The 26742-nt window shown below is 39.8% G+C and overlaps 6 protein-coding genes across 11 annotated transcripts in view; 4 read left to right on the top strand and 2 right to left on the bottom strand.

Annotated features, from left to right (window-relative positions):
• The first annotated feature begins 584 nt into the window (after positions 1-584).
• On the top strand, positions 585-3249 carry LOC105566111. The gene is made up of 5 exons (XM_012019851.1): positions 585-907; positions 1279-1464; positions 1558-1719; positions 2132-2284; positions 2363-3249. Exons 1-5 carry the CDS (start codon positions 840-842, stop codon positions 2613-2615), a joined length of 822 nt encoding a protein of 273 aa, XP_011875241.1. The 5' UTR covers positions 585-839; the 3' UTR covers positions 2616-3249.
• A 381-nt stretch (positions 3250-3630) lies between these two features.
• LOC105566112 (blood vessel epicardial substance-like) lies at positions 3631-10842 on the top strand. 5 transcript variants are annotated; one of them, XR_001009246.1, is made up of 10 exons: positions 3635-3845; positions 4737-4852; positions 5367-5625; positions 5750-6117; positions 6674-6831; positions 6919-7021; positions 7147-7287; positions 7427-7592; positions 8289-8568; positions 8961-10842. XR_001009246.1 is itself a non-coding variant. In XM_012019853.1 (9 exons), exons 3-9 carry the CDS (start codon positions 5406-5408, stop codon positions 9026-9028), a joined length of 1224 nt encoding a protein of 407 aa, XP_011875243.1. In that variant the 5' UTR covers positions 3633-3845; positions 4737-4852; positions 5367-5405; the 3' UTR covers positions 9029-10842. The 5 variants fall into 5 exon arrangements, 1 of the variants encoding a protein (XP_011875243.1); XR_001009248.1 differs by lacking the exon at positions 3635-3845 and adding an exon at positions 4110-4427; XR_001009247.1 differs by lacking the exon at positions 3635-3845 and adding an exon at positions 4444-4462.
• A 2033-nt stretch (positions 10843-12875) lies between these two features.
• On the top strand, positions 12876-13869 carry LOC105566113 (NHP2-like protein 1 homolog). Its single transcript, XM_012019854.1, has 2 exons — positions 12876-13122; positions 13288-13869. Exon 2 carries the CDS (start codon positions 13288-13290, stop codon positions 13669-13671), a length of 384 nt encoding a protein of 127 aa, XP_011875244.1. The 5' UTR covers positions 12876-13122; the 3' UTR covers positions 13672-13869.
• A 647-nt stretch (positions 13870-14516) lies between these two features.
• On the bottom strand, positions 14517-17463 carry LOC105566114 (chitobiosyldiphosphodolichol beta-mannosyltransferase). Its single transcript, XM_012019855.1, has 6 exons — positions 16684-17463; positions 16214-16556; positions 15954-16147; positions 15628-15801; positions 15411-15525; positions 14517-15319 (listed from the first exon to the last, which is right to left on the bottom strand). The coding sequence occupies exons 1-6, from the start codon at positions 16952-16954 to the stop codon at positions 15106-15108; spliced, it is 1311 nt and encodes a 436-aa protein (XP_011875245.1). The 5' UTR covers positions 16955-17463; the 3' UTR covers positions 14517-15105.
• A 1434-nt stretch (positions 17464-18897) lies between these two features.
• Positions 18898-23794, top strand: LOC105566115 (ATPase family AAA domain-containing protein 5). The gene is made up of 6 exons (XM_012019856.1): positions 18898-19652; positions 19722-20254; positions 20420-20730; positions 20942-22091; positions 22167-22581; positions 22868-23794. Exons 1-6 carry the CDS (start codon positions 19332-19334, stop codon positions 23615-23617), a joined length of 3480 nt encoding a protein of 1159 aa, XP_011875246.1. The 5' UTR covers positions 18898-19331; the 3' UTR covers positions 23618-23794.
• A 413-nt stretch (positions 23795-24207) lies between these two features.
• Positions 24208-26742, bottom strand: part of LOC105566116 (eukaryotic translation initiation factor 3 subunit L) — a 4373-nt gene continuing 1838 nt past the window's right edge. Inside the window, exons 2-4 of one of the 2 annotated variants that reach the window (XM_012019857.1) lie at positions 26235-26363; positions 24667-26127; positions 24208-24420 (exon numbers count right to left, since the gene is read on the bottom strand). In XM_012019857.1, the coding sequence (XP_011875247.1) occupies positions 24286-24420; positions 24667-26127; positions 26235-26363 (1725 nt within the window). In that variant the 3' untranslated portion in view covers positions 24208-24285. Of the gene's footprint in view, positions 24421-24666; positions 26128-26234; positions 26382-26742 lie in introns of those variants that run through there. The other variant, XM_012019858.1, reaches the window with a different exon arrangement.

A 26742-nucleotide genomic window follows, 5' to 3' on the forward strand; every position in this document is an offset into this window, starting at 1 on the left:
ACGACTTTACGACTTCTATGTAGACGAGGCTTAAAGCCCGTATCAGACTACGGATTGAAATTGAGATTAGATTGAAAATTGGCCAATGAGAGTAAAAGTTACTAAACTTGAGATTAGTGAACTTTACTGCGCGATTGGTCAAATTTCAATCTAATCCCAATCTCAATCCGTAGTCTGATACGGGCTTAACACATTCCTTGGCAGAGAATTGTTAATTTTTTTCAGACAAGGTCCGTCACTCTACCGAAAATAAGAGGTTTCCTCGAGAGTCCATTATCATGGGATGCTAAGAATTCCGCATTCATAATTTTTTTCTACATTTTCAAAATCTTCGAAAGGTTGATATAATAAATAAGCATGAATCATGAAAACTGTAGAGTAAAAACGTATATGAAGTCGACTGACCGATCGTGCACGTAATCCCAATCCAGAAATCTAGAGTTCCTACAAATTCCTATTCGTTTATTAAAATAAAAGTAGAATAACTTTGTTCTATCTCAGATTGCATTGGCGTTTTATATAATAGTTACGATGGGTATTTAAAATTTGCCGCTCTTTGTACGCTGTTAAACGGAAAATGGCGACTTCCGGTACTGATCCAGACGCGGAGGGCCTTTGACTATATAATTTTACACAGAAGTCTGCAGTCTGTTTATATTGTGTCTATGGTTTGTTTATGTCGCTTGTCGCTTATATGCGTCTTGTCGGTCTTATATATAACTAGTTATATAGTCAAAGATCTTGTTTGTTCGCGAGTAACCTGACATGTCATTGAATTATTAATTTATTAAAAAGAAACATTGTTTACTCGGCGAATGGTAACGTAATTTGACGGAAAAATGGTCTCGTCGTGTTGTATATGTTCGAGGGAAGACCACCCTCTTGAACTACGTCGGTCATTTCACAGGTAATTGCAGCCCAGTATTTTTGAAAAATCGATTAATTGCAAATATTCAATAATGATTGTCGATAACACTGTAACGTACTAACAACACGTTAATTAAAGAACAAAGAAGCCTTGCAATGTCTTTACTAATTTTTTGTGGCCTTTTTAACATTAGTAGTTTAAAGCCCCCACCTTAAATTTTGATGGAAATAAACATTTAAAAAATTGTACACGCACCGGCATAAATGCTGTCCCTATCCTTGTGAGGTGCACGCACACAACTACAGGGACTCTAGTTGTGTGCGTGCACCTCACAAGGATAGGGACAGCATTTATGCCGGTGCGTGTACACACATTCTGTAATGAAAGTTTCAAAATACACGTCTGCGTAGGATACCAGTGAACGAAGAAATGAGGAATAAATGGTTACATAGGATCGGACGTATTGTCTCGTACAAGGGGGCCAGAGTTTGCAGCGATCATTTCACGGAAAATGATTATCACGACATAAATCCTTATTCAAGAATAAGGAAAAGACTAAAGAAAACTGCAGTCCCTTCTGTGACCCTGCGAAAACAGTGAGAGACAAGATTTTTTAATTATATAATGTATATCGAGAGCCCATGTTTTATAATAATAACATGTAGATTACTTTAAACACTGCTGTTTAGAGAAAATGCAAACAGAGAATTGTTATTATTTCAAAAGCCAGATGTAAGTTTATTCAACGGTTCTGAAATTATATCTCAAAATGAAGAGGATGTTACTCTTCACGATTTAGAAAATCATGAAGAAACTCATAACCCAAGTGATATTAGCGAAACCAAAGAAAAGTAAGTATAAAGGCATAATTAATGTTACATATGTTCAATATAAATATAATAAGATTGAAGACTTATTGTCGCCAGTAAATAATTAACCAATGTAGGAAATTAATGATCGGCACGACTGGAAAATTCTAATTAAAGAAATTTATTGCGAAAAATATTACCTTAGCCAAGATTTAAATTTGGACCCGCCTACGCTCTGAGTGGGCGTCTTGCCAATTCAACAGATTGCCTCACAATCGGTAGTCGAATTGGTAAGACGCCCGCCTAGAGTGTAGGGAGGTCCAGGTTCAAACCGTGGCTGAGGTAATATTTTTCGCTATAAATTTCTTTACGTAGAATTTTCCAGTTGTGTCGATTATTAATTTCATACATTGGATAATATAATATTTCTACTCTGAAACACTTTTATTTGCAGGGAAAATGCGAGCAACGAATTAGTATTGGCTCAAGGTACAAGTGAAAGCTTAGTCGTTCGATTACATTCGGGAAAAGAAATTAATGCCACTTGTATTGATAATCAAGAAAAGATTCATTTTGAAAACAACATAAATGATATAAGTAGTGAGAGGTAAGGCAAGTGCAAAGAAAAGAAATTGATCTTTTTACTTGTCATCTTGTAAATACTGTAGATACCTTTTTTTTCCAGAAAATTTTCATCGCCTAATTCAGGCAATTCAGGCAATTCCGAAACGAGAACAATTTTATTTAAATATTCCAAACGCAGTGCAGTAGGTTTCGCGAAAGCGGATTTTTCATCGGACGAAAAGTGGATGGCGTTTTTAAAGTGTATCGCCTACAAGAACCATGCAAATAGAATCATGCTACAAAAGAACAAACGCTTGCAAAAGAAGATCTTAATATTTCAAGATATGCTGCAAGATCTGTTGGGAAAACTTTAATAATGAGCTTTTTTTTAGTACAAACAGTACATTACTACCCAGAAAACATTTTGCGCGCAAACATCTTATGACGACGCACTTGGATAGAACTTTTGCTTGCGTTGCCGAGCCATTTTTGTACGCGAGTTGGTAGATACGTTAATATATGAGCTAGCCACTTGCGTGCAAAAGCGCAGACTAAACATATCTTACGGATTACAAAACTCGGGCAAATCTCGTACAAATTTGCCTGCGTAAGACAAGCAAAATTTGCGCGCAACAATTGTTGTCTGGGTAGCCTGCAAACATTTAAATGGTGCTCGCTGTTTCAATTTTATATTTAAAATCACCTTAAGTGTAATATTTCACAATCAGTGTAATGCCACGTGTATTGGTTGGACAGAAGATCTGAAGATCCTTTCGGTCCAGAATATTTGACTTGTGAATGGCGATTTATGAGAATCCTACCAACACAATGATACCAAAGGTAGCAGCGAGAATGACGTCCATATTTTCAAGAAACAAATATAAATATTAAAGTAATATTTATAACTGTTAGAGTAAGTGTTTGTAAATTATCAAATTTTTTATTGTGTGTTATTAATGTGACAAATAATATTTGAAAAATGCTCGTCAAATAAAAACATGAACTGTCTTATGTTGATCTACAATTCTACATTATACATGAAATGAGGGGACACGTGTGCTCGTTGGATTAGAGCTTTTACATCAGAGAGAGAAAGAGAGAGAGAGAGAAGGCAAGCCTCTCAAAGCTCTCTTTCTAAGGTACAGTGTCGAGTAAAGCGCATTATCGGAGGCGCAGTCTATATTTATCACGCCCTATGTCGTCGCCCTTCCAGCGCCACCCTACCACCCCGTTTCACCCTCTCCCCCGCTCCCGTCCTATCGCGGGCTTTGCGACGTCGCTTGCAAGTCGCAACGGCAGCTCGCGCCGCGCCAGTTTGACGTTTGTGTCACGGCCGAGCGAGCGGCGAGCGGCGCGCGATCGCAGCAGCGACGGCGGCGGCAGCAGCAGCGTCGGCGGCGGCGGCAGGCAATCTCGACGACTTTGTTTCGCACGTAGCACGCGCGCGCCTACGCACTCTCGGGCGATTACGGGCCGGCTCTACGGCGACATCGGCGGCGATCCCCTCGGGTTCCCTTCCCTCACGAGCGACGGTCGTCGCACCATCGTTCGCCCTCTCATCTGTATGCCTTGCGTACGCCCCCACCGTCGCCGATTTTCCATGAGTAAGTTATTTATTGATTTCGAAAGGGACACTCTTGATAACTGGCGTCGTCGCGATCGGCGAGACCGCGAGGGTGTAACCGCGGCGACGGCGACGGCGACGGCTGGCGGTAGCTGTCCCCGTTTTCCCCGACGGCACGGTGGAAAGTCGGCGAGCTCGCGGACCCGCCGTCCGGCAGCGATTTCTGGCGCCGCGACACGCGATCGACCCTCGTCCGTCCCGCGGTCCAACTTGGACGTCTGTCCCGCGGGTCTCGGGTTGGATATTAATCGTAGGTCGCCGAGGTCGCGTGTGTAAAATGGCAGGCCGTGGAGCAGCCGCGGCACATGTGCATCGCGTATGTGCACCGAGCGGGACGAGAAACGGGATCGTGGAAATTGGATTGAGTCGCTCCCGCGGCGATTCAAACGGCCTCACGGCTTCGCCGTGAGAACGAGCGTAAATCGACGTCCGCGCGTCCGTCTCCCCCGTGCACCGCGACTCGTAAAATCACGCTGTCGCGCGCCTCCTGCGCTTGACGTGCCTTTTATCTCGTTTGCAGACGCTCGGCCTCTGACAGACACAATCTCCGGCGATACGAGCGGTAAATTAAAGACTCAGAATACCTGACGACACCAGGTACCGAGAAAATCTTATTTTTACAAACTGACTTATCGCTGCCATCTTTCACTGATAAGTCCTTTCTCGAGAAGAACATACATAGGTTCTTTACGACAATTGCCTTATCTGAGGCGTTGTTTAACTAACTGAGACAGAGATTGCATCGATAGCGAAAGACCCCAGTTGTTTCCTACGAATAATCTTGCAATCTAGACTTCTGTGAAACGCTTAGTCCTCTTGTATTTTTATGCGCGGCTGATCAAACACCCACTTGTATGCATTTGTGTTACAGATGTTGATATTGTCTTCCCACAGCCGTTGGTAATGCAAATATCCTTCCTTGATCTGAAGTCTGCAAGATGGTTCTCATCGTCCAGTTCCAATTTTAGCTGAGATTAATACAGAAATGTAAGCGGCGACCGAGAATTCACAAATCACAGCGTTTGCTTTCATATTGTTTAGAGATAAGCATAAAACGTAAAGTTATTCAATCAGCATCGTTGAATTATTGCAATATGGACGTTGAAAGGACTGTGTAAAATTAAAATAATGCCACCTGCAACACGCGTGTAGACTTGGTGGATATATGTATGTGGATTTACCAGTTAGTCATTAATTGATATGATTTTAATAAACGTAATGTTATCATCGCACTTTAGAATGCGATGCTGTTATACGGGGATTCAGGACCTCACCGAGAAACTTTGAGGATTTGTATAATTGTAATAGATGTCTGAGAAAAAGAATTGTAACACATGTCACCTAGGACCTTCGCGGTTGCGGAGCGCCTAAACGACGACTTTGGTTGCTCGACGAAAAAATGATCCTTTCTGCGAGACCCGTCGTTCCTCAACGTTTGTCGGTTAGGTCCTGAATCACCCTGTATGTGCGGAAAATACAATTTGCAAAAACTTGTTTGCAGAGCGAAACGAATACGGTCCAGCTTGGTGGTAATGCGGGGATGTGGATCTGCTTCGACCCGATAGGAAGCCGAATAGGCTGGGGTTCCATTTCGTTCGTCGTACTCCTGTATTGGACCTCCATCACCATCGATGCCAGCCTAACGAATGCAGCCGCGTCCAATGTTCCTCGTAATACAGTCACGTCGGAGGTATCGGTACCGGGGTCGGCACACCACGAGAACGACGAATGCAGGAATGTGACCACTGACAATAGAGAGGGTACAGTTAATATTTCCGCGCTCGATATCACCGCGCGTAACCCGAAGGGTCCTGCTTTCGGGTCGCGTTCACTTGTCATCGCTGACATTGACCGGCGAAACGTGTGGCTCTCGTGTCTGTACAGGTACTGGACTGTCAGTGGTCAGCCATGGATCCGGTTATCCTCATTCGCCGATAGTGCCTCCAACCTTTCTGTACGGAGCTCTTACCTGCCAACCCTATCAAGGAATTTACGTGAATCACATCTACTTTCAACTCGCAAATGCCTTCTTCCTATTGTCACACCTTGCACCAAGCGGCATACATGGTGTACTCTATTTAAGGTGCACTCTACTCGTGGGCTGTGCCTTTCTTGCTTTGTGGGGCTGGACAATAGCTTGCTGGCTGGATGCTGCTCTCTGGAATGCTCTCTTTGTTGCCATCAACTTCGTCCATGTATGCACGCTTCTTTACAAGCTCAGGCCTATCAAGTTTACAAAGGAAATCGAAGAGGTAAGCGAAGATCAAGTGGAAGACAGTGATGCGAGGGAGTATCAATTATTTACAAAACTGATGCAGAAAATAGTATACAATAGTACAATTTATTTGACATGTATAGCATTAAATATCTCGTATAGGAAACCTTTCATTCTCATTTATCTATATTTTTCAAAATTATTATTATACATATGTCTTATGAATAGGTGTACTAGATACTCTTGAGAAGTAGTACAATTAGATACATGATACTCTATGTAATTTGCTTTCTGTTTGCAGCATTTGTATCACACACAAAGATTTCTGATTTATTTTTGCACTGTTATTACAAATACTTTATTCAGAATATTTATTTAATCCTTGCCAAAATCAAGTAGTGTTATTATTAAAAAAAACTATCTACTTTATTTAGTAGAACTTGTCCTTAAATATTAATAATTAATGAAACAATACTTTATAATATATTTATAGTACGACGTAGATAAAAGTTTTGTTTGAAATTCTTAATGCATATTTATTTAAAACAATTATTTGAAATTAAAAAATTTCACAGTCGTCTTCTTTCACATAGGTATACGTTGCAGTGTTCCAGCCATTACGGGTGTCTCGTCATCAATTCAGAAAAGTATTAAATTGTATGAAGACCATTCGCCAGTTGAAGTATCAAGAGGTTTATGCACAAGAAAAAGTGACCAAAGTCGATTCTTTATCGTTGGTACTGTCGGGAAAGTAAGAATGCACCTTACTTGAATTCTTTAGACTTACTCTTCGTCAAAAGAGCTCTGTTATTGTCATATTAATTTTTGCTCTTCATAGACTAGTTGTCTCACAAAATGGAAGAGCATTACACATCGTCTTCCCACATCAGTTCCTGGATTCTCCAGAATGGTTTGGTGTCTCGACAGACGAATACTTCCAGGTAAATTGTCGATATATTTTTTACACCAGCAAACTTTCGTTACAATATCTTTTCATCCATCTAATTTGATAATTCCGATATGCCAATATAAATATTTGATATCTTGGCGTTCGATATTTGCGTAGGTCTCAATAACAGCTATGGAAGAATCAAGGATATTATTATGGCATAGAGACAAACTAAAATTAAGCATAATTAGCGATCAATTCCTGCAGGCAGTGTTTGATCACATTTTGGGCAGAGATGTAGTTAAGAAATTGATGCAGGTATAGCTTATTTGTTAAGCATATTTTTTATTTAAATATCACGAAAAAATGTCTTCTACACTTGTTAAATTATAGAATTGTCAGTAGGCTTAATAAATGCTTCAACATGTGCGTATCCTATCGTATTTTCTTTGTATAGGTGAGTGAGACGATGGCTGCTAGCAGTCATCAGCAGCAGAATGGACAGATAATTGGTCTGGGTGGTATTGGAGCCTTAGAAAATGATGCTGACACAAAACTTTTTGTTGTAAAAAAGACTGGTGATAGTCAAGGCATTACTGCTCTCATCAGTCGTCAACTTCAAGGTATGTATCAACTTTTATCTTCAATTTTCAGTTTTACCAATATTGAAGAACTGAACCGAAAATGTGTATAAGACTGTTTTTCTTTTTTGAATTTTTACTTTTATTGGTATGCTTTAATATTGGGATACCATTTCTTCCTGAAACAAGAGAGACTGTATCTATACCTTGTATATTTTTTAACTTTTGTCAATCTCTTTGTAAAGCATAATTAGCAAAATGCACATTTTCTACATCATTCGGGCATGCGCATGTTGTACCCAGTTTTATTTTTATGATATTCTTATTTTACTTTGTTTCATGACAACTTTAATAAATATAATTTTGTTCATTATGTATTTTTTGGCTTGTCATGTTGAAATTTTCTCCCGCTAGTATTTTATACAAATAATGGCTATTTACAAACATAATATGTAATAGTTAAAGTAAATCTAATAAATATAAAATAAGTAACCTAAGAGCATGTATTACTTAAAGAAGAATGCTATTGATTCTTTTGTTTGCAAAGTATGCATGCGCACACTCACATTAGTTTATATTTTTAATACTCTATAATTTATTTTACTTTAAAATAATATAGTTTTGACATCTTGTCACATTTGATGTAGTAATGACTTGTACGTGCTATAGATATTTGTATTTATTTATATGCACTTTTTTTATAATTTTGCATCAACATTGATTTTGCTTTGGAAATAGAAGAGAGAATGCCGCTGCTATACACGAATCAAGAAGTACTGAATAATACCCTTCACCATACGAATCGCCTAAGTGTACCACCCTGTACATTTCTCCCACACCCTATGTCGTGCAACGTTCAGACTTCGCTGTAATATCCTTGCCTACCAATCGTGCAACACTCTAGCACAAAAGTCGTATGTGATGTACATGTTATGTTCCTGCAATGGGATGCATATATATTACACAAATGTCGCAGAGTAATTCCATTAATTGTTCTTCCCGGATATTGTATCAAGAGGTGAGTTTTTTTTTATGCTTTCGAAAATTTTTATACATGATAAATACATGTAAGGCAAACCCATTGCCATATTTTTCGAGAACATGGTAATCTTAAAAAATTGATAATTGAAAGGGGAACAATATACATATATTTAAACCTTTAAATACTTGCGTATTATAATTCTTATTATACTTGTTTCACTTAACAACTGATTTGAAAATATTACAAAAATATATATATATTTTTTAACATCCATACTATCGCTGAAACTTTTTTTATAAGTGAGGAAGTGCAACTATGGTAATACTTTAAAACTTTAAACGTATTTATTTCAAAACTTATTAATTTGTTATTCGTTTCTTTTTGCGTCATAATTAATAGTTATTGAAAAAATTCCTCTTAACTTACAGCGGCAGGTGACCCAAATGCTTGGAGATTGGGAAGAATCGAAGAGACTGATCACGAAACACCCGTTTAATGGAATGATTGTTAAATCGATGTCATCCTCGACAGTCAATATAACGTAACACCGGTGTTTTTACATAATGCAATTACAGCAAGCTGATATTCATTGTGACTAAATAATGTGCATATTGAAACTGTGCGTAGAAAGAAATTGAACATTCTCTTGCCAATTAATAATTTTCCCAGTGGCTAGTCAACTACCGTATGCGATAATAAGAGAAAATTCCATCGTTTTGTAGCATATGATGAATTCCATTCTAGCTTATAAAGCAGTTAATCAATAAGTTTATGCTTCCAGTGTATTTGTTGGGTATGCTTGAACATATTGAATTTAAGAGTGGCTATTTATAATTTTACTCCGGTAAAGTATTTCGGTATGTTCCATGATGGATGAATAATGGATTAAGACTTTACACACGTGTGCAAGTAATGATATGAGGGTGACACACTCACAGCGGCGTAACTTCTGTTAATGCGAGGTCTGTGATGTTGCGATGGGATTTGGTAGAAGTCAGGGAGGCCTAAAGAAACTGATTCTTTCCCATACCCGGAAATAGTGCCTTTTTACTTACACTTCCTTTCTTAATGTTTCCATGGAGAAAATATGTATAATATACTACTATATGCGCCATATGACTTATATATTTAGCCAATGTATCTAGTAGAGCTCTCCAAATGTCGCTGTATTACATGTTTGAAGATCCATGTTGTGATACTGTTAAGCAACCGATGTTCACGAGTCAAAGAGGCACAAGAAGTTACGCCATTATTAATGCATTGGACATAACAAAGTACGATATAAAGGACATTATTGCGAGATTTATATCGCTACATTACTGCTAGAGACGCCGAATCGCGTATATAACTTTCGATACTTAACGAGTAAAGATTATTACAAATTGCTACAGGATAATGTAATAATTATGATCGCAACGCATTGATAAACCTAACATCACGTTGATTATTTCATTAATGTTTTTTTTGTTCATAACAGTGCGTATAATGATTTATTTTGTGTAATTGTGAATAAGCGAAAGTACATACTTTAAGGGTGTGTGTTATGTAAAACAAATCGAAGGAAATTGCCTGAAAAATGTCAATAACGTACGATCGAGCGAAAATAAAAAGGTAGTAATCGGGATAACGAGTCTTGAAGTAAGTCTCGCGTTTAACGGTTGAAAAATATTTCGGTAATCAAACTATCGAGTAAATAAACACTTTGGAAACGACTTTGTTTAATCTTTAGAGATATTACAGTGAAAATTAGAGAACTGTTAAAAGGTATCGATATTAAGCCCACTTAAAGTTGTAATACATACTTTAAGAAGACTTTTTATATGTAAAGTCATAGTTCTGAGCAACACACATACATACGTATTCTATTTCGGATGTTACCAACAATAGTTTATCACACGATGTAACAATTATTCCCATTACGTCACACGTATACCGCATATCCGTAACAATATTTTGAACTGACTTATATCATTTTATGTAGCAAAGTACCGAGATGTAGGAATGCCTTTTGATATGTATAAACGTGAAATGCAGGACCATCAGAATTAGTATTTTTTGCATATGATCCATATGTGAAGATAGGCGAGTTTGTTACTTTCTATGTGAATGTAAATTATATGTTAATATTGAATCTTTGTTGTTTATCTCTTATTGTTGTTATGATTATTTTTGTACGTGAAATTGTTTTTAGTATGTAGTTAGGGATAAGCAGGGAATGGCTGATGAGAGTTTGAGAAATTAAATCATATTGGATACAAATAAGAATGCATATAAAATGGCAGCGCGAATAAAGAAAGTTAGTTTTAAAAATGGAAGTGATTTTATTACGCTTCTCTGTCTCATTCCTTTCTCTTTCATATTAATGTTACATAAAATATATAACGCGTTACACGATACAGATGCAATCAAAGGAGCAAGGATACGATGTAATAATTCCACTCGTCGAAGCGCTGACAAAACGCCATTCATTTTTTAAAATAAATTTTCTCTCGTCCTCACAAATGCCTTCAGAACTTAAATTTAATGTCTTTATGCAAGTTTCCTATGAGGAAGATACTACTTAAATTCATTATTAAAACAAATAAAAGGAGGAATCTTTCCCATCCAACAAAAACGAGTGAGATACTTTTGCTGCACGAAGAGAAGAATGCAGGTAACTATATGTAGCAATATAACCTATAAAAATATTGGTTAGTTAAAATCTAGCTCGCTCTAAACGTTTTTTATTTTGATGTCATATTATAATAATACAATCAAATTGAAATTGTACGTGAAATAACATTTAAAGAACAGGCTGAATACATCGATACGTCAATAATATTTAATTATATTAATATTATTTTATTAATATGTTGTCTTTTATTTTTATTATTATATATATTATATTATTAATTATATGAATATGTATGTCAATTTCTAATTCTCAACATCGCAATTTTGGAACTTTGGAAAATTTTTGGAATCTCCAAGTGCAACTTTTTGGCTGATTATATCCTCTTAATACTTTTTCGATTTTTAAGGTTTTTAATTTTCGCCATTTAAAATTTCAAATTCTTGGAAATCTCATAAAATTCTTGACATTTTGCTTGCGTTCGTTTTCTCCCACCAGGAGCATAAACTATACTGAAACTCTATAGTTTACGTTACGTAAATTATAGACTTTCAGTATAGTTTATGCTCCTGGTGGGAGAAAACGAACGCAGGCTTTTAGACAGCACCACCTCTTTGCGGATCATGTTCTTTTGATACTTTTTCAATTTTCGTGAATTTAGACTTTCACACCAATTATAAAAAGATTAATCAACTTTTTTTTCTAAATATTATATATTGTATATCGTATGTAGAAAAATTATTGCGTTGCGTATATTTTGCTGAGTTTTGGAATGCGAGAAAGTACAGCTGTTATATAGAACAAATTATAAAATTATAATATTAAGATCTGATTAGAAAGTAAGAGTATACCTTCGGTTAAGTAAAAAATTGATTTTTTTCACATATTTTGAAAAAGGTTTTAAAAACGTATCCTTAAAATATTATGTCAAAACTCGAACAATTTTGAAAGTTAAAAACCATTATGTGACACAGATGCAGGTAGCGATAATAACAGAGACTACAGCTAACGGCACACAATACTAGTTTTCCTACTGGATTCCTTACGAGAGCCAATCAGGATTCAGCTTTGAATCACCTGATCGAAAACTCTGCATTCTGATTGGCTCTCGTAAGGAATCCAGTAGGAAAAATAGTATCGTGTGCCGTTGGTTTAAGGCCGGTATTCATAGTTAATTCTTATTTCAAAATCATCTTAAAGCCTCCGCTACAATGATTCTCGGTTCTGTCTACAATGGTCGTAGTCGTAAGAATAATCGACTGCGATTGGTCAATTCAGTCAGACGCATAAGAATTGACCAATCGCAGTCGATTATTCTTACGACTACGACCATTAGGCTGGGTCTACATAGGATGTAGTAAGTCGTGTCGGAAGAAATTGACCAATCACAGTTCATTATTCTTCGATCGTAAGGAGAATAATAGACTGTGATTGGTCAATTTCTTCCGACACGACTTACTACATCCTATGTAGACCCAGCCTTATAGACAGAACCGAGAATCATTGTAGCGGAGGCTTAAGAACGGACTACAGCCGGTATTCATAGTCAGATCTTATGTTCAAGACCGTCTTGAATTTATCTAAAGATACTGTATGGAATTTTTCATTGGCTGTGGAGTATCTAAAGATGATCTTAAGACGGCCCTGAATATAAGATTTGACTATGAATACCGGCCTATGAATACCGACCCAAGTCTCTAGTCTTCTTGCACAGACTCCATGGCTGTTGGCCTGCTCGCTAGCGGCGCCAGGCTGAGGCGCCATCTCAGCACATGTGTGTCGTCTGAATATCTGAAGATTCATGACCAGCAACCCCAAAACACTACTTGTTAATGGTTAGAATAGAATTCCTGACTTCCCTGGCTAAATATTCGACCGAAAATATAGAGGAGGAAGAAGAAGAAGTACACGTCTGTCGCGGCAATACGCAGCCATAACGGAAAAGGAATAGGAACGGAAAAGATACTAGTAGTTACACGGTGAGTAATGTCACAAATGTTCGTTCCGATCGCGATACATGCTATTATTTGTGGTTAACTCTCCCACGTGGTCGCGTCTACATGCGACTCGTACTACGTTCACGCGTGTGGACATGTCTCGCTCTCAAGACGGCATTGCGTTGACCTTCCGATCTTTCTTTTTAGATGGTAGACGAAGTATCGCCAAAGGCGTATCCGCTGGCGGACGCGACGCTTACCATAAAGATACTGAATCTGGTGCAGCAGGCGGTGAGCTACGGACAGCTGAAGAAGGGAGCGAACGAGGCCACCAAGTCCTTGAATCGTGGCCTGTCAGAGTTCATAGTGATGGCTGCCGATACCACGCCACTGGAAATCCTGCTGCACCTGCCGCTGTTGTGCGAAGACAAGAACGTACCTTATGTCTTCGTGCGGAGCAAGCAGGCCCTGGGACGAGCCTGTGGAGTCTCCAGGCCGGTGGTAGCTTGTTCAGTATTGATGCTAGATGGCTCACAATTGGTTACACAGATCAAAGCTATCCAAGAAGAAATTGAGAGGCTCTTAATATAAATGACATCTATATTTGTTATTTTTACATGGTAAAAATTAATTACTAGTAACACAATATTATCACTACCACAAATATTTTGACATAAACGAAATGCAACTTAATAACTGCTATTTATAAAAAGAAATGTATGTTAATCTCCCGTATGAAATCTTTTGTATAAAAGAAAAATTTTAAACATTAATAAAAAGTTCAATACCGACTTTCGTGTATTTTCCTTTCTCTACACATCTCTGATACAGAATTAAAAACTTGAAAAACAACTCTACAACTGAATCCTTCAATTGTGAGAATAATACTCAAGTTAATTTACTCAACTAATGTAGGAAATTAATAGTCTACACAACTAGCAAATTCTAATTAAAGAAATTTATTGTGACAAATATTACCTTAGCCTGGGTTTGAACCTGGACCTCCCTACACTCTAAGCGGGTGTTTCGCCGAATCGACCATTGAGGCATGTAGGGCTTCGTATAGGAAGGTCTAGGTTGAAACCCTGCCTGAGGTAATACTTTTCGCAATAAATTTCTTTAATTAAAACTTGCCAGTTGTGCCAACTATTAATTTCCTATATCAGTTAATTATTTACTGGCAATAAGTCTTTATTCTTCTTAATTTACTCAAATTATTTTAAAAGTCAACGTGAATATATTAATTTTAGAATGAACAATTATCATACATTTGTGTTCACGCTTATTTATGTTTGCACAGTGTGAAGAACGCAATTGTGTTGCTGATCTCGTCGTGACGGAGAAATTAAATAACGAGTTATTAATATTGATTCGGCAAATGTATCACGTGGAGAGAAATATGCTGTTCATTGGATTGACGGACGCAATAAGCTTGATGGAACGAAACTTGACGGAATTTATTGTACTTGCCGAAAATGCAACGCATTTAACGACACCATTAGATCTTTTGACACGTTTGACAAAGCTAGCGGAAACAAAAGGTGTACCTTACATCTATGCATGTAAGACGGAACAACTCGGTCGAGCGTGTTGTATAGCTAGCGGTATAAGCGTTGTTGCTGTCAAGATTGGACCTTCTTATTTCTCAGAAAAAATTGAAAATATCAAGCACACAATAATGAGTATGTCAAGACAATCGAACATAACTGTGTGATGTTATTGGTTTCTCTTAACACAGCTTGAATATCATATATGTGTCATTTGCTATTAGTAAGCCATAAAATATATTAATTGTATATTAATATAAACAAAATTAAACTCTTTGAAAAAGTTAGATGTTAAATACATGAAACAAAAAATCAGCGTAAAATTCTAGTCTAGTGGTCTGTACTTTCACAGATGTAATCGAAATCTTATACTATAACATAATAAAATATCACACTTATGCTACTATGCATAATAGCGTAGAGGAATACATAGCATATGTACAAACTTATATTAAGAAACATCAAACTGCAGTGGAAATCACTCTTGAAAACAGGGCAACACAATGAGTTTCCAATTACTGTGCCAATTATCATGCTGAGATGTAAACATGTTTCCTTGAAATTTTTCACGCAACTGCCGTTGTGACTTATTGTTCGGGAAATCTTGAAACCACATTTTCAATTGCTCAGCCAGTTCCTTCTCGTCCGCAAATGTCAAACTGTTCTCATTGTGCCTGACCAGTTCTGATAAACTAAACAAGATACATTCTCTCTCTAGTAAGCCAATTCACTTGATAATCATATTAGATATATTAATTGTTATTGTATGTATCATATATATACCAATTATAATTGTATGCGCAAACTGGCAAACGGCAGCCAAACATGTCAACAACTTTCATAGGCAAATCCAGTCCGCTGGATGAGGTATGAAGGCACACACCTAAGTCTGCGCTAGCTATTTTAAAAACAGGGTGTTTAAAACATTTCATAAAAAAAAGGGAGTTGTATTTTCAAAAATTATTCTTAATTAGCGACAACACGCAGATACATAGAATACCTAGTATTTTGGGATAATCCTCATTCTCAAGCCACGGCGTCTTTACTGTGATATGTTTAAACTTTGTTAAATTAATGATTGCCATGTAGAAGTCCTTTAACGGTCCTTTGCCTGTAATCGCACAGACCAAGTCCGGCAAGTTTAACTCGCTAGTTATGCACGCGTTTTCGTACTCTACAAAAAGTATCATATATGTGTCAGACCCCTTAATCATTGTACACTTGTAAAGGCCTGTGTCCACGATGCTAGAACTTGGACAAACTAGCACCGTGGACACAGGCCTCAAAAGCAGATTGCACGAATGAAATTGATTCACATAGATTTACCGAATAAAGCGCTTAATAGAACTGAGAAATCTTCATCCTCGGTCCAACTAGTGCTGGATATAACAAAGCCGGTTCTGGGTGAACTGGGTATCAATATGTCATACTTTTCAGTTAATTTGTGCAGAAACTCATTTTTCTCTGTCAAAGTTATTGGATGAAATTCATCCGCTGGTCTGTCATACAGGATTTTTGCTCTGTATTAAAAAAAAAGAAGATCATAAACAGTCGCCCGTTTTTAACACGTAATAAATGATACTAACTGAATAGCCCATTTCTTTTCCAAATCTTCCTTCATCGCTTTAGTGACGCAGAAATTATACTTTGCTCTGCAGCCAAACGTCGTCTCGATAACTCTTGCAAATCTAACCAGGGCATGATCCTGTCCCAGGTTCAGTGCCATGAGCGAGTGGGCATAATTATGCCAATCAATCGTGAACTGCGCCTTCATTAGCACACAATAAAGCCAGCATACCGGGATGGTTGGTATCGCGGGTGGATTCTGCGCTATCAGCGAGTTTGATATGCGTTTGCGAAGTAACAGCCATGAGAGATCAGCCGTTTGCCATACCACTTTTATAATGTAACAGAGAAGACGTGGCAATCCTGAAATAGCAATACGATACGATCGTTCTCTATAAACAAGGGCGAAAACAGAAAGTTGGGAGAAAAGGTCAGAGTATAAGAGGTGTAAGCAAAAATCTGTGAAATAACGGCAGTGCTGAATTCGTACTGTTCTGCAACTCCGGAGGCGGTCGCAGGTAGTGAACCCGTACGCGCTCATTTTCGCTGATTTCCTTCGACGGCGACGAGCCGGGGTAACCTACAACATCCACGGTGAAGCCCTCCCGCGCGAAGGAGATCGCGTGGTACTGCATTCGCGGGCTTCTGCCGATGTCACCGAGCACCAGCACGCAGACATTCTTGGTGGACTTGAATTTCTTCAGGTAGAGTTTACGCGCGAGAAGAGCCAGCGGCAGCAATAAGAGTGTTAACATCAACATCTTCTTCTCTGGTTATTGGCTCCCGGCTCACAGACACTGAGCCGACACGGCCACGTCGAACCAATAGACTTAATGGTGTTGCTTGGAATGTAGTGAATTGAACGATGCAATGGCCCGGTAACCGGGCGGACCGGGCCACGCGCGGGATGATGCAATCCCGCAGGATCAAAAATTTATCTTCCGTCGGAAGACGTGTGAACCGCTCGACGGCCCAGACGGAACTTTTAACATCAACATTGCGAATAAGGACGATGGAGCGAAGAACCGTGAGACGATTCCATTCGCGAATCGCGCGCGGTCGTCGGAATCATAAATATATCACTTTATATATTAATAAAAATAATTTCTGAGAAAGAAAAGAGAGAGAGATAGAGAAATAAGGTATCGGAATTGTAATTTCATTGCGACGAATCCGCTGTAAATAGTAAAACCGTTGAGCTTCGCATAGAATTCTTTCTGTAAAAGCTCTTTCGGAGTTCTAGGACTTCGGAGTTCTTCAACCCCATAGACTAAAGCCTCCGCTACAATAGGCCTGTTCTTTATTACTGCACTACTGAACTAGTGCAATAAGTTAAAATGAAACAAATAGATTACCTCTCATTCCAACTCATTGCACCAGTGTGCACTAGTTCAGGAGTGCAGCAATAAAAAACAGACCCAATGATTCTCGGTTCTGTCTACAATGGTCGTAGTCGTAAGAATAATCGACTGCGATTGGTCAATTCTTAAGCCTCCGCTACAATGATTCTCGGTTCTGTCTACAATGGTCGTAGTCGTAAGAATAAAGGCCTTCACACATAAAATTCCGTAAGGACGTAAAACGTAAGCGTAAGAAAATGAACAGGTTGGATTTGCTACTGCTTGCGTCATTGCCTTACGTTCTCGACTGTGATTGATCGATTTTCTTATGCTTACGTTTTACGTCCTTACGGAATTTTATGTGTGAAGGCCTTAATCGACTGCGATTCTTATGTGTCAATTCTTATGTGACTGACTGAATTGACCAATCACAGTCGATTATTCTTACGACTACGACCATTGTAGACAGAACCGAGAATCATTGTAGCGGAGGCTTTATCGAGCGACTACGACTACGACCATTGTAGACAAAACCGAGAATTGTAAAAATAGTCGACTATGATTGGTCAATTCTTATGTGTCTGACGAAATTGACCAATCGCAGTCGATTATTCTTACGACTACGACTCTGCGACTCGCATTGTAAACCACGCATGACCCTCGGTGGAAACGTAGGCTGGGTCTACATTGGATGTCGTAAGTCGTGTCGGAAGAAATTGACCAATCACAGTTCATTATTCTCCTTACGGTCGAAGAATAATGAACTGTGATTGGTCAATTTCTTCCGACACGACTTACTACATCCTATGTAGACCCAGCCGTAGTCGCCGAGTGAACAGACGTAGGTGACATCCACTTTGTCAGGGGGCGCATCCGTTTCTCTCTCCGCGCTGGCAGCGGTCTAGTAGCACAGTATAACCAGTAGTTGCACTCTCTGTCGGCACCTTTGATCTGGGCGTTCTCAATTTTCCGCCATGTTTTTATTCGCGCCAACAGTGTATCAACGGCTAAAAGTGCCTGAGCCCTTTTCAGGATCGTATCCAGGAAAGGCACATACGAACTGGCATACATTATTTATTGTAAATGGAAATGGCATATGAAAGAAAATGTTCTAATAAAAGTAATTAATGTAATTACTTGCTCCAATGTATAAAAGTATTTACCCATTATTCGTCAACACTGCGAATTTTTCAATGTCACACCGACTTTGCACTAACGCACGTACAAAAATCCTGTGATTGGTCAGAATAAAAACATGTCGGATGCGCAGTACGGATCGGCGCGAACGTGAAACAAAAGAGCGAGTGCCACTACTGGTTATACTGTGCTAGTAGTATATAGAAGTTTGTGGTTCGTGCCGCGGCCGTCGCGCCAGTTCGCGCTCACAACCAAGAGCGATGTCAAAAAGGCGGGAAGCCGCCGAGGGGTCGAGTCAGGTCGAGCATGTCGCGCGAACGTGCCATCGCGCTACGTTGTGTCGTCGAGAGGCGAGCGACATAAATTTCTTGCTCGTGGTCGCGGCGCGAAGGTAGCCATTTCACGGGAAATTTAATCGCGTCGTCGTTAACGAAGACCTAGAGCGTAGACGCCGTGCACGCTTTACGGTACCTTCGTCGTTGACGCACGTTGCCGTTTCATTCCTACCAGCCGTTGGGTTTTTCATCGTTGGCACATTCCCGTTGCTTACCGAGAACTTTCGAGAGGAATCGGAGATAGAGGAAAACGATGATACCGCGTCTCTAACGGACTAGAGTCTACAGGTCAGGCAAAAGAAGAAGAAAAGACTCCGTTTCGAAGTATGAAAGACATAAAGCAATACTTCGCCAACGGTAGAAATATCGTCGACAAGGAGGTGACTGACGATTCCAGCAACGTGAATCAAGAGGAGCGGCAAAAGGAAGAGATTGGCGCGATGGGCAAACGTAAACGTGTCAAGATCCGGATATCGCGCAATGGCTCCGCGAGCAAGATGTGCGATATAATTGAGAGCAGTAGCGACCTGATTGACAAGACGCCCAGTCCGTTCAACGGTCAGATAAACAATGGTCACAGAACTCTGCAGGATGGAACACCAAAATCAGATTCGGCCGAGTCGCTTGTAAAACGGCGTCTCGAGAAGGTATTGATTTTATTAAATTGACATCTGTTTATCGATAAGTATTTGCAACTGGATTTTCGTATTTTTAAGCATTCACGGCTCACTGTGAAAAAGGATGAGAATCGGTCTGAAGAAGCGGCGAATGTCTCGTGGGAAAAAGGTTTGAATGAAGAGAGCGTTGTGGATATAGACAGCTGTTGCCACAACGGTGTTGATTCCAGCGACGAGACTGAGTCGAATGTAGAGCTTCATAAAGAAATCGGCTTCCAACGGGAAGAATCAAATGCCTTTCAGGTTCTGATGAGTCGAAGTAAACCAATACAGTACAAATCACCACCGCAGCAATCCGTAGAAGACAGGGAGAGTAAAGAGAAGTCAGATTACGCAAAAGAGGTGAGAGCAAAATGCAAAGAGAAGCTGATAGCTTTAGCTGATAAGAAGGGATATTCGAAACGAAAAATTGCGGAAATGGAAGAGGGCGAGAGAATAGAAAAGAATATTGAAAATCGCATGAGGTTCTTCAACGGCGAGGGTAAAAACGATGCAGTACACAAAAAGGACAATAGCTCTGAAGTATCGGTAAAAAGTACCAAACAGTCTGGAAACTTGTTCAATTATTTTAGGTAATTGGTGCATATTTATTATATAATTATGTAGTGTATTGTATCCTGTATTAGTTTGTTAAATTATTGACACGATAGAATTTATTGCAAGAGCTTGCACAATATTAAATTTAATAATTGCTTTGTAATTGCTCAGATGAAATAACTGTATATTTTAATATGTAGCAAATCACCCTCGGGATTAACGAATAGGGATGAAAAATGTATATCCACCTTTATCGTAAAAGCGGACGTACATAGGACTGATAACTCTGACGTTGAACCCATAATGAAGCCCATTTCGAACAAGAAGCATTTTCTCAAGAAATGTTCAAAGTCAGAGTTGGATCTTTCTACAGTGGACGATATTCACATAATAGCGTCTGAGAATTTGTCTTCTCCGCAGACCGTCAAGCAAGATAAGCAAAAGCGGGAAAAACCCCGATGGTCTTTACGAATAAAATTACACTCCTCTGAAGATAATGATTCTCTAGATGGTAATATAATATAACTATTGAAAAATTGCCGTTACATGTATCACTTTTTAAGTACATGATGTAAAACACAAGCAGAGTCTCCCAATGTTCATGATTCCATTGGTTGATGGCAGTGATTGTTTTTGTCACACTTTGATCGCTGACTTTGACTCTTTTGACTAATATCTATAGCTTTAATTATGCTGTAAAATGAACACAATTTTATTTGCAGTTTCCGACGAGGAAATCTTTTCACCGAGGAGCAAGTCCAAGTTAAATACTTCAAGTAAGTCTGGAAATACGGAAAATAATGAAGCCTGTGTGAAGGATTACGATCGATGTCTTAAGAGAATGCGAAACGTGGGGAAAAAAGAATCAATTGTGAAGAACGGCATTCCAAACATTGCCAAAGATCCCTCCACAAACACTTCTAATGAAAGTACTGACTTGAAAAAGTTAAATAAAACTAAGAAGGAAGAGCAAAAGATTAATGACACGAGTGAGACGATTATTGCAGTAACTGATGATTCCAATGAGTGCGAGATTATCAGCCAGAACATTCTTCTAAAGAGGAAACCGAATGAAAAGCTGGCGCCATTATTCATTAAACGTCGTAAAACTGATCCCGCTGTCACGACAGCTAGACGTTTGTTCCTGCAGTCAGATATAGTCGACGTAGAGAACAAAAATATGAACCATAAAGCGAACAATAGCACATCTACGTTAGCATTTCCCTCCATCAGTCACGTTACACAGTTAGAAAATGAGTCGGACTCGACCAGATCCGAAATCAAGCATAAATTTTCCATGAGAATCGAGAAGAAATACTTGCCTTCGATAGATATTAATAATTATAAGTGTATTACTAATTGTAGGGAAGCATCAAAAGCGACTAAAACGATTAACGAGCCCGCAAAGGAAGACGTTGAACGGGTGCTATCAGAAATCGAAGAGCTTTATCCGGATGTGCGGAAAATGTGGAAGACTATATCGACAATTAAAGGTGATTCGGAAAAGAAACCGTCACCTCGGACGAGAAATAGAAAGACGAGAGTGCTTGAGCGGAAGAAAGCGTTAATGAAGAACGTCAGGGACGAGGAAGATCAATCGTATGATTGCGCTTGGACATATAAATACAAGCCGATGAGTGCGCAAGGGATAGTTGGGAATGAAGAGGCTGCGAGTAAGCTAAAGGATTGGTTGAGCGGCTGGGGAGCGACCCTAACGAAGGAGAATGACGGGAGTAGCGGTGACGAGTTTTATTCCTCGGATTGCAGTTCTTCGTGCAACAACGAAAACAATCAGATTGCTGTGTTACTAGGGCCGCACGGTAGCGGAAAGAGCGCGAGCGTGTACGCGACAGCGGAGGAACTTGGTTACAGGTAATTGCGACTTACTGAAAGTGATGAATTCGCAATATTTTGCTTGAGGTAAATTAAACTCTCTTGCTTTTGCAGCGTGATCGAGGTGAACGCATCTTCCAGACGGACTGGAAAGAGAATCTTGAAGGAATTGGAGGAAGCTACGAAGTCGCACAGAATAAAAAAGAGTAAACACAAATCTCCGTTTGAGCGAGTCACGAATGAGAGCGAAGCTCCTAAAATATCGCAAAATTCGCTAATTCTTCTGGAAGATATCGATCTTATCTTCGAGGAAGACGAAGGATTCGTTTCTGCCGCGTATCAATTAGCATCGAACACCAAACGACCAATTGTTATGACATGTAGAGACACATGTCCCCATTTGAACAAAATGGCACCGCAACAGAACAAAGTTTACTTTCATAAAGTGAGTGGTAACAGGGTGTCTACCCTGCTGGAATTGATTTCGCTGGCAGAAACGGGTTACAGAATTCCGCACAATTGCTTAACGGTAGGTAATATTTAAATCTCTCGCACTTAAATTGTGTAAAATTCACATTTTGTTGTCAATTGAAATATGTATGTAATATTTAAGATTCCTTTAAAGAAATATTATTTTAAACTTTTAAAAAGGAATAAGGTTTTGTTTTTTATGAAAAGAAAAGTTTTTAAGAATGATCCTTAAAGATTGCCAACTAATTCACAATTTTGAATCTAATTTTGTTTTATTGAAGTTGTGCGAGTTTTATACTATACCACGCTTGCCCATCGTTAAATAAGTGAATTCCATTGTTTAGAAATTGCTGCAAGCAGGCGATCTAAGGCAGGCACTATTGCAGTTGCAATATCTACTACTATCAGGTCCACCAGTCTTATCGGAAGAATCTACAGTCGCGAAGCCATCGCTCTGGCAAGACATGCAACGTTATTTATACAAGCCTGCGATTAAGCTAAACAAGAAGTACACGACGAAGAAAAGTACAAATACTAAAAATCCCAATATATTGAGCAACTTAGCGGAGGATTTGGACAATTTATCTCTAGTGTCGTCTTTGATCGATGTCGAAGACACGACGTTGGACATGTTAGAGGAGAACGCGCAACCTAGTTTATCCTTAACCGAAAACGTGTCTTTCTATTCCGCTTTGCTCGATGTGAACGCGGACATAGCACATTTTATTAACAGCCAAATATTGTATAAAGACTTTGAGCCAAACGAGCACGTACAAAATCAAAGCAGAATTCTTCTGCGGAAGCAACTGAATCGAGGAGTGGATCTAGCGCTGTCGCACGTTACATCCATGTGTTTAGATCGACGAATTATGGCATTGGATTATCTTCCAACCGCACGAACGATATGTCGCGCAGAGGAATCTCGCTCGACCGCAAATTACAAACGTGGCAATCGATTTTTCCATTATCTGCACAGTTTAAAAGTGCCGACCGTGTCGATGAAGCCGAATATCTTGGCTGCCGCGTGTGGAATGTTACGTGAGAAAGAGAATAAAATCGCATCTACGTGTGCAGCCAGTGTCACTAGCGACTGATACTTAAGGCAGACATGTATTTTATACGAGGATGGTGACAATTTTATCGAATTTTGACATTGCCATAAATTATAGTGAAGTTATTTCGGGTTTTTATATTTATGTCTAATTGTAGTATGTATATATAATGACTTAATGCATTGTTGCTTGTTGTATAAAATACATGTAATATCTAAATATTATTGCTATTTTTTTCTACAGTGATGTTTCTTTTTGTAAAACTGAATTTGTTATATTTCAGTGAGATACAAGTATATTGGCATTTGTAAAAAATGAGATAGATATATAAAAGAAATTGAATTTAAAATAATTTATATAAACGAGGGAAACGTTCGCAATAACTGATCTTTCACAAGTTCATTGTCCTGTACTTTTACCGCACATTTAGTACCAAATACAAAATTGTTCAGGTTCACTTGCCTAATGTGAAGATTCATAAAATACTAAATATACAATACAAGTGTGGATAGCAATGTACTTTCGTACATTGTTGTTATTTGTATTTTGCGCATTACGTTACACAAATTATATGCACTTGATTATAATCGCTGAGAAATATTTTTGATAAATGTATTTAATAGAAATAAATGTTTACTTCTGAAAACTTTATTCCCTCTCTGATGCGAACATACTGTTAAAATATTTAATAATAATTGCGTAATATACAGTTAAATCTTTATATGATGCAATTTGCGATTCAGTTCTTCAAACTTTAGTATCTTGCGAATGAAAAAGTCTCCGTAACGGTGCGCTACCTTCGTGTCGGCGATGTGAATCATGTCGTGATCGATATAAAAATCCAACTGAAAGAAAGAAACGATTTCTGTGGTTGCCTCAATATATGTAATATTTATTATTTCAAAAACTCAAAAGCAACAACAGAAAGTAAATGAAATTACTTGATTAATTAAGTTGATTGTGAACGCTTTGACTTGTGACATTAATTTTTATCGTCAAAAATATGCGTCCAAGAAAATACAAAATACACAAGAGAACTAAATATCTGAATAAATCGAATTATATTTTTTAAATATAAATATGATAGTTACCTCAGAACCGGATTGGAATTTGCCGTCTAATCCCGATGTACCTTTCGTCCAAACGATGTTCTTCATTTTGTGTTTGAAACACAGTAAGTGGATCGTCAACGCGTTGACTTCCTTGTCGAGATCCCAGCCCTCGATGTCGGATCTGGTGTTGTTTCCCATAAACGTGGCCAACTTACTCAACGGCAAAGTCGTATAGAGTTTCAAATAGGAACGAATGGTCGGAAGCATCTTCTGCTGCACCACCTCGTCCATGAATACCTGGGTCTGATGTTTGATGGCCTCGCGGACGTAGTCTTCGTTGGGATTATCCGGATTCGGTGGTGTCAGGGACAGGAATTTCGGGCAGGCGAATATAAAGCAATTCTCGAATTCGGTGAGGTCGCCGTACTGCATCTTGTACATTTTCTCGTGGTAGTTCTTGTCGCGCAGGGCCTGCTGCAGTCCCTCGTCTATGCACTGGGGATGCAGGACCAGGCAGATGGCGAGCAGATGGTACATCTGCTCCGTCTGCTTGTTGATCTGGTCGTTCTGGTAGCTACGCGTGGCGAACAGCTGCTTTGTACGTTGGATGTACAGCAGGATACCGGAGAACGTTCTGATCGCGTCCGCGTAACGGCGCATCATCATGTACGCGAAGCCCACGTAATACGCCGTCGAGATCTGGCAGCCGGGCACGTGGGAATACGCGCTCTTCTTGTAGAGCTCCACGTTTTCCAAGACCTTGATGGCCTGATAATAGTCGCCCAGCAGAGAGTGCAGTCTCAGGAGGCCGACGAGGGAGAAGTAGCCGAGCATCTTGTACAGGGAATGCCTGCCGAAGGCACCGGCCACGGAATCCGGATCGCCGCCGCTCGCGTACACCTCCAGCTGGCTCTTTATCTTAGACTTGTCGACCAGGTAGTGCAAGACGTTCAGCACGCACAGAACGTCCCAGATTTTGTTGTGCGCGGTGAGATTCTCGATCTCGTCCGGCGTCTTGTTGGACAGATTGGCGCGGTACTGGGCGAACGACTGGAACTGGTAGACGAATTCGTCGATGAGCTCCCAGAGCCACTGATCGGGCAGCTCCAGTTGCACCGGGGTGTCGGGATGCAAGATATAGTTGAAGAGATCGCAGTAGTTGTAGAAGGAGTTGAGACGCTGCTCCAACGTCGGGCCCTGCATGCGCGCGTAAATGTGACGGTAGTAGAGCTCCTTGTAGAGGGTGAGGAACACCGCGTCGTTGTCGACAATGTGGGCGATCGTCGTGGCGTCCGGCCACGGCGACTTGTCGAACAGCTGCTCCGAGATCTTGGGGAACGTGTTCTCGTACAGGTTCTGGATCTCAAAGATCATGCCCTCGTTGATGCAGTTGCGCAGGAACACCAGGAAGTTGCGCACCACCTCGGGCACCTGCCGGTAGCTCGGCCGCTCGAACTGGTCGTGCGTGTCCGACGGCCCGTAATCGTCGTAGGCGTCATACTGCGGGGAAACGCGCGTAGATTAGAGCGGCTCGGACACAAGCGAAAGGACAAGAGTCTCGGTCTCCTCGACGCTGCGAAATTAAAGGCAAATGAGTGGTCGAGTACCTCGTTGTTGTAGTCGTCGTACATCTCGCCGGAAGAAGGTCGACCCGAAAGAAAATAACCTCCTCTCTGCTGTGCAAGTGCGGCGCGGCCACGAGCCCACGAGTCCTCGAGAGGGTTCGGCAAATCCACCATGAGCGGCGCTGATGGCGGCAATTTTAATTCGGTATGCCCTTTCTACACCTGCTACACCTGATGCAGAATTCACGCTGGATCCGATATATCCGACACATACGACGTCCGATATCAAAAGCCCGCTGCAGACGATGCTATTTTTCCTGCTGGATTGCTTGCAATTTAGTAAAGCCCGCTGCAGACGATGCTATTTTTCCTGCTGGATTGCTTGCGATCTAAAGCCCGCTGCAGACGATGCTATTTTTCCTGCTGGATTGCTTGCGATTTACTAAATTACTAGGAATCCTGAGTGCTGAATGGTGCAACGATAGTAATTTATTAGATTGCAAGCAATCCAGCAGGAAAAATAGCATCGTCTGCAGCGGGCTTAAAGCCC

Source organism: Vollenhovia emeryi, unplaced genomic scaffold, assembly GCF_000949405.1.
Source record: "Vollenhovia emeryi isolate VEMERY1.0 unplaced genomic scaffold, V.emery_V1.0 DF939147.1, whole genome shotgun sequence".
Taxonomy (NCBI): Eukaryota; Metazoa; Arthropoda; class Insecta; order Hymenoptera; family Formicidae; genus Vollenhovia; species Vollenhovia emeryi.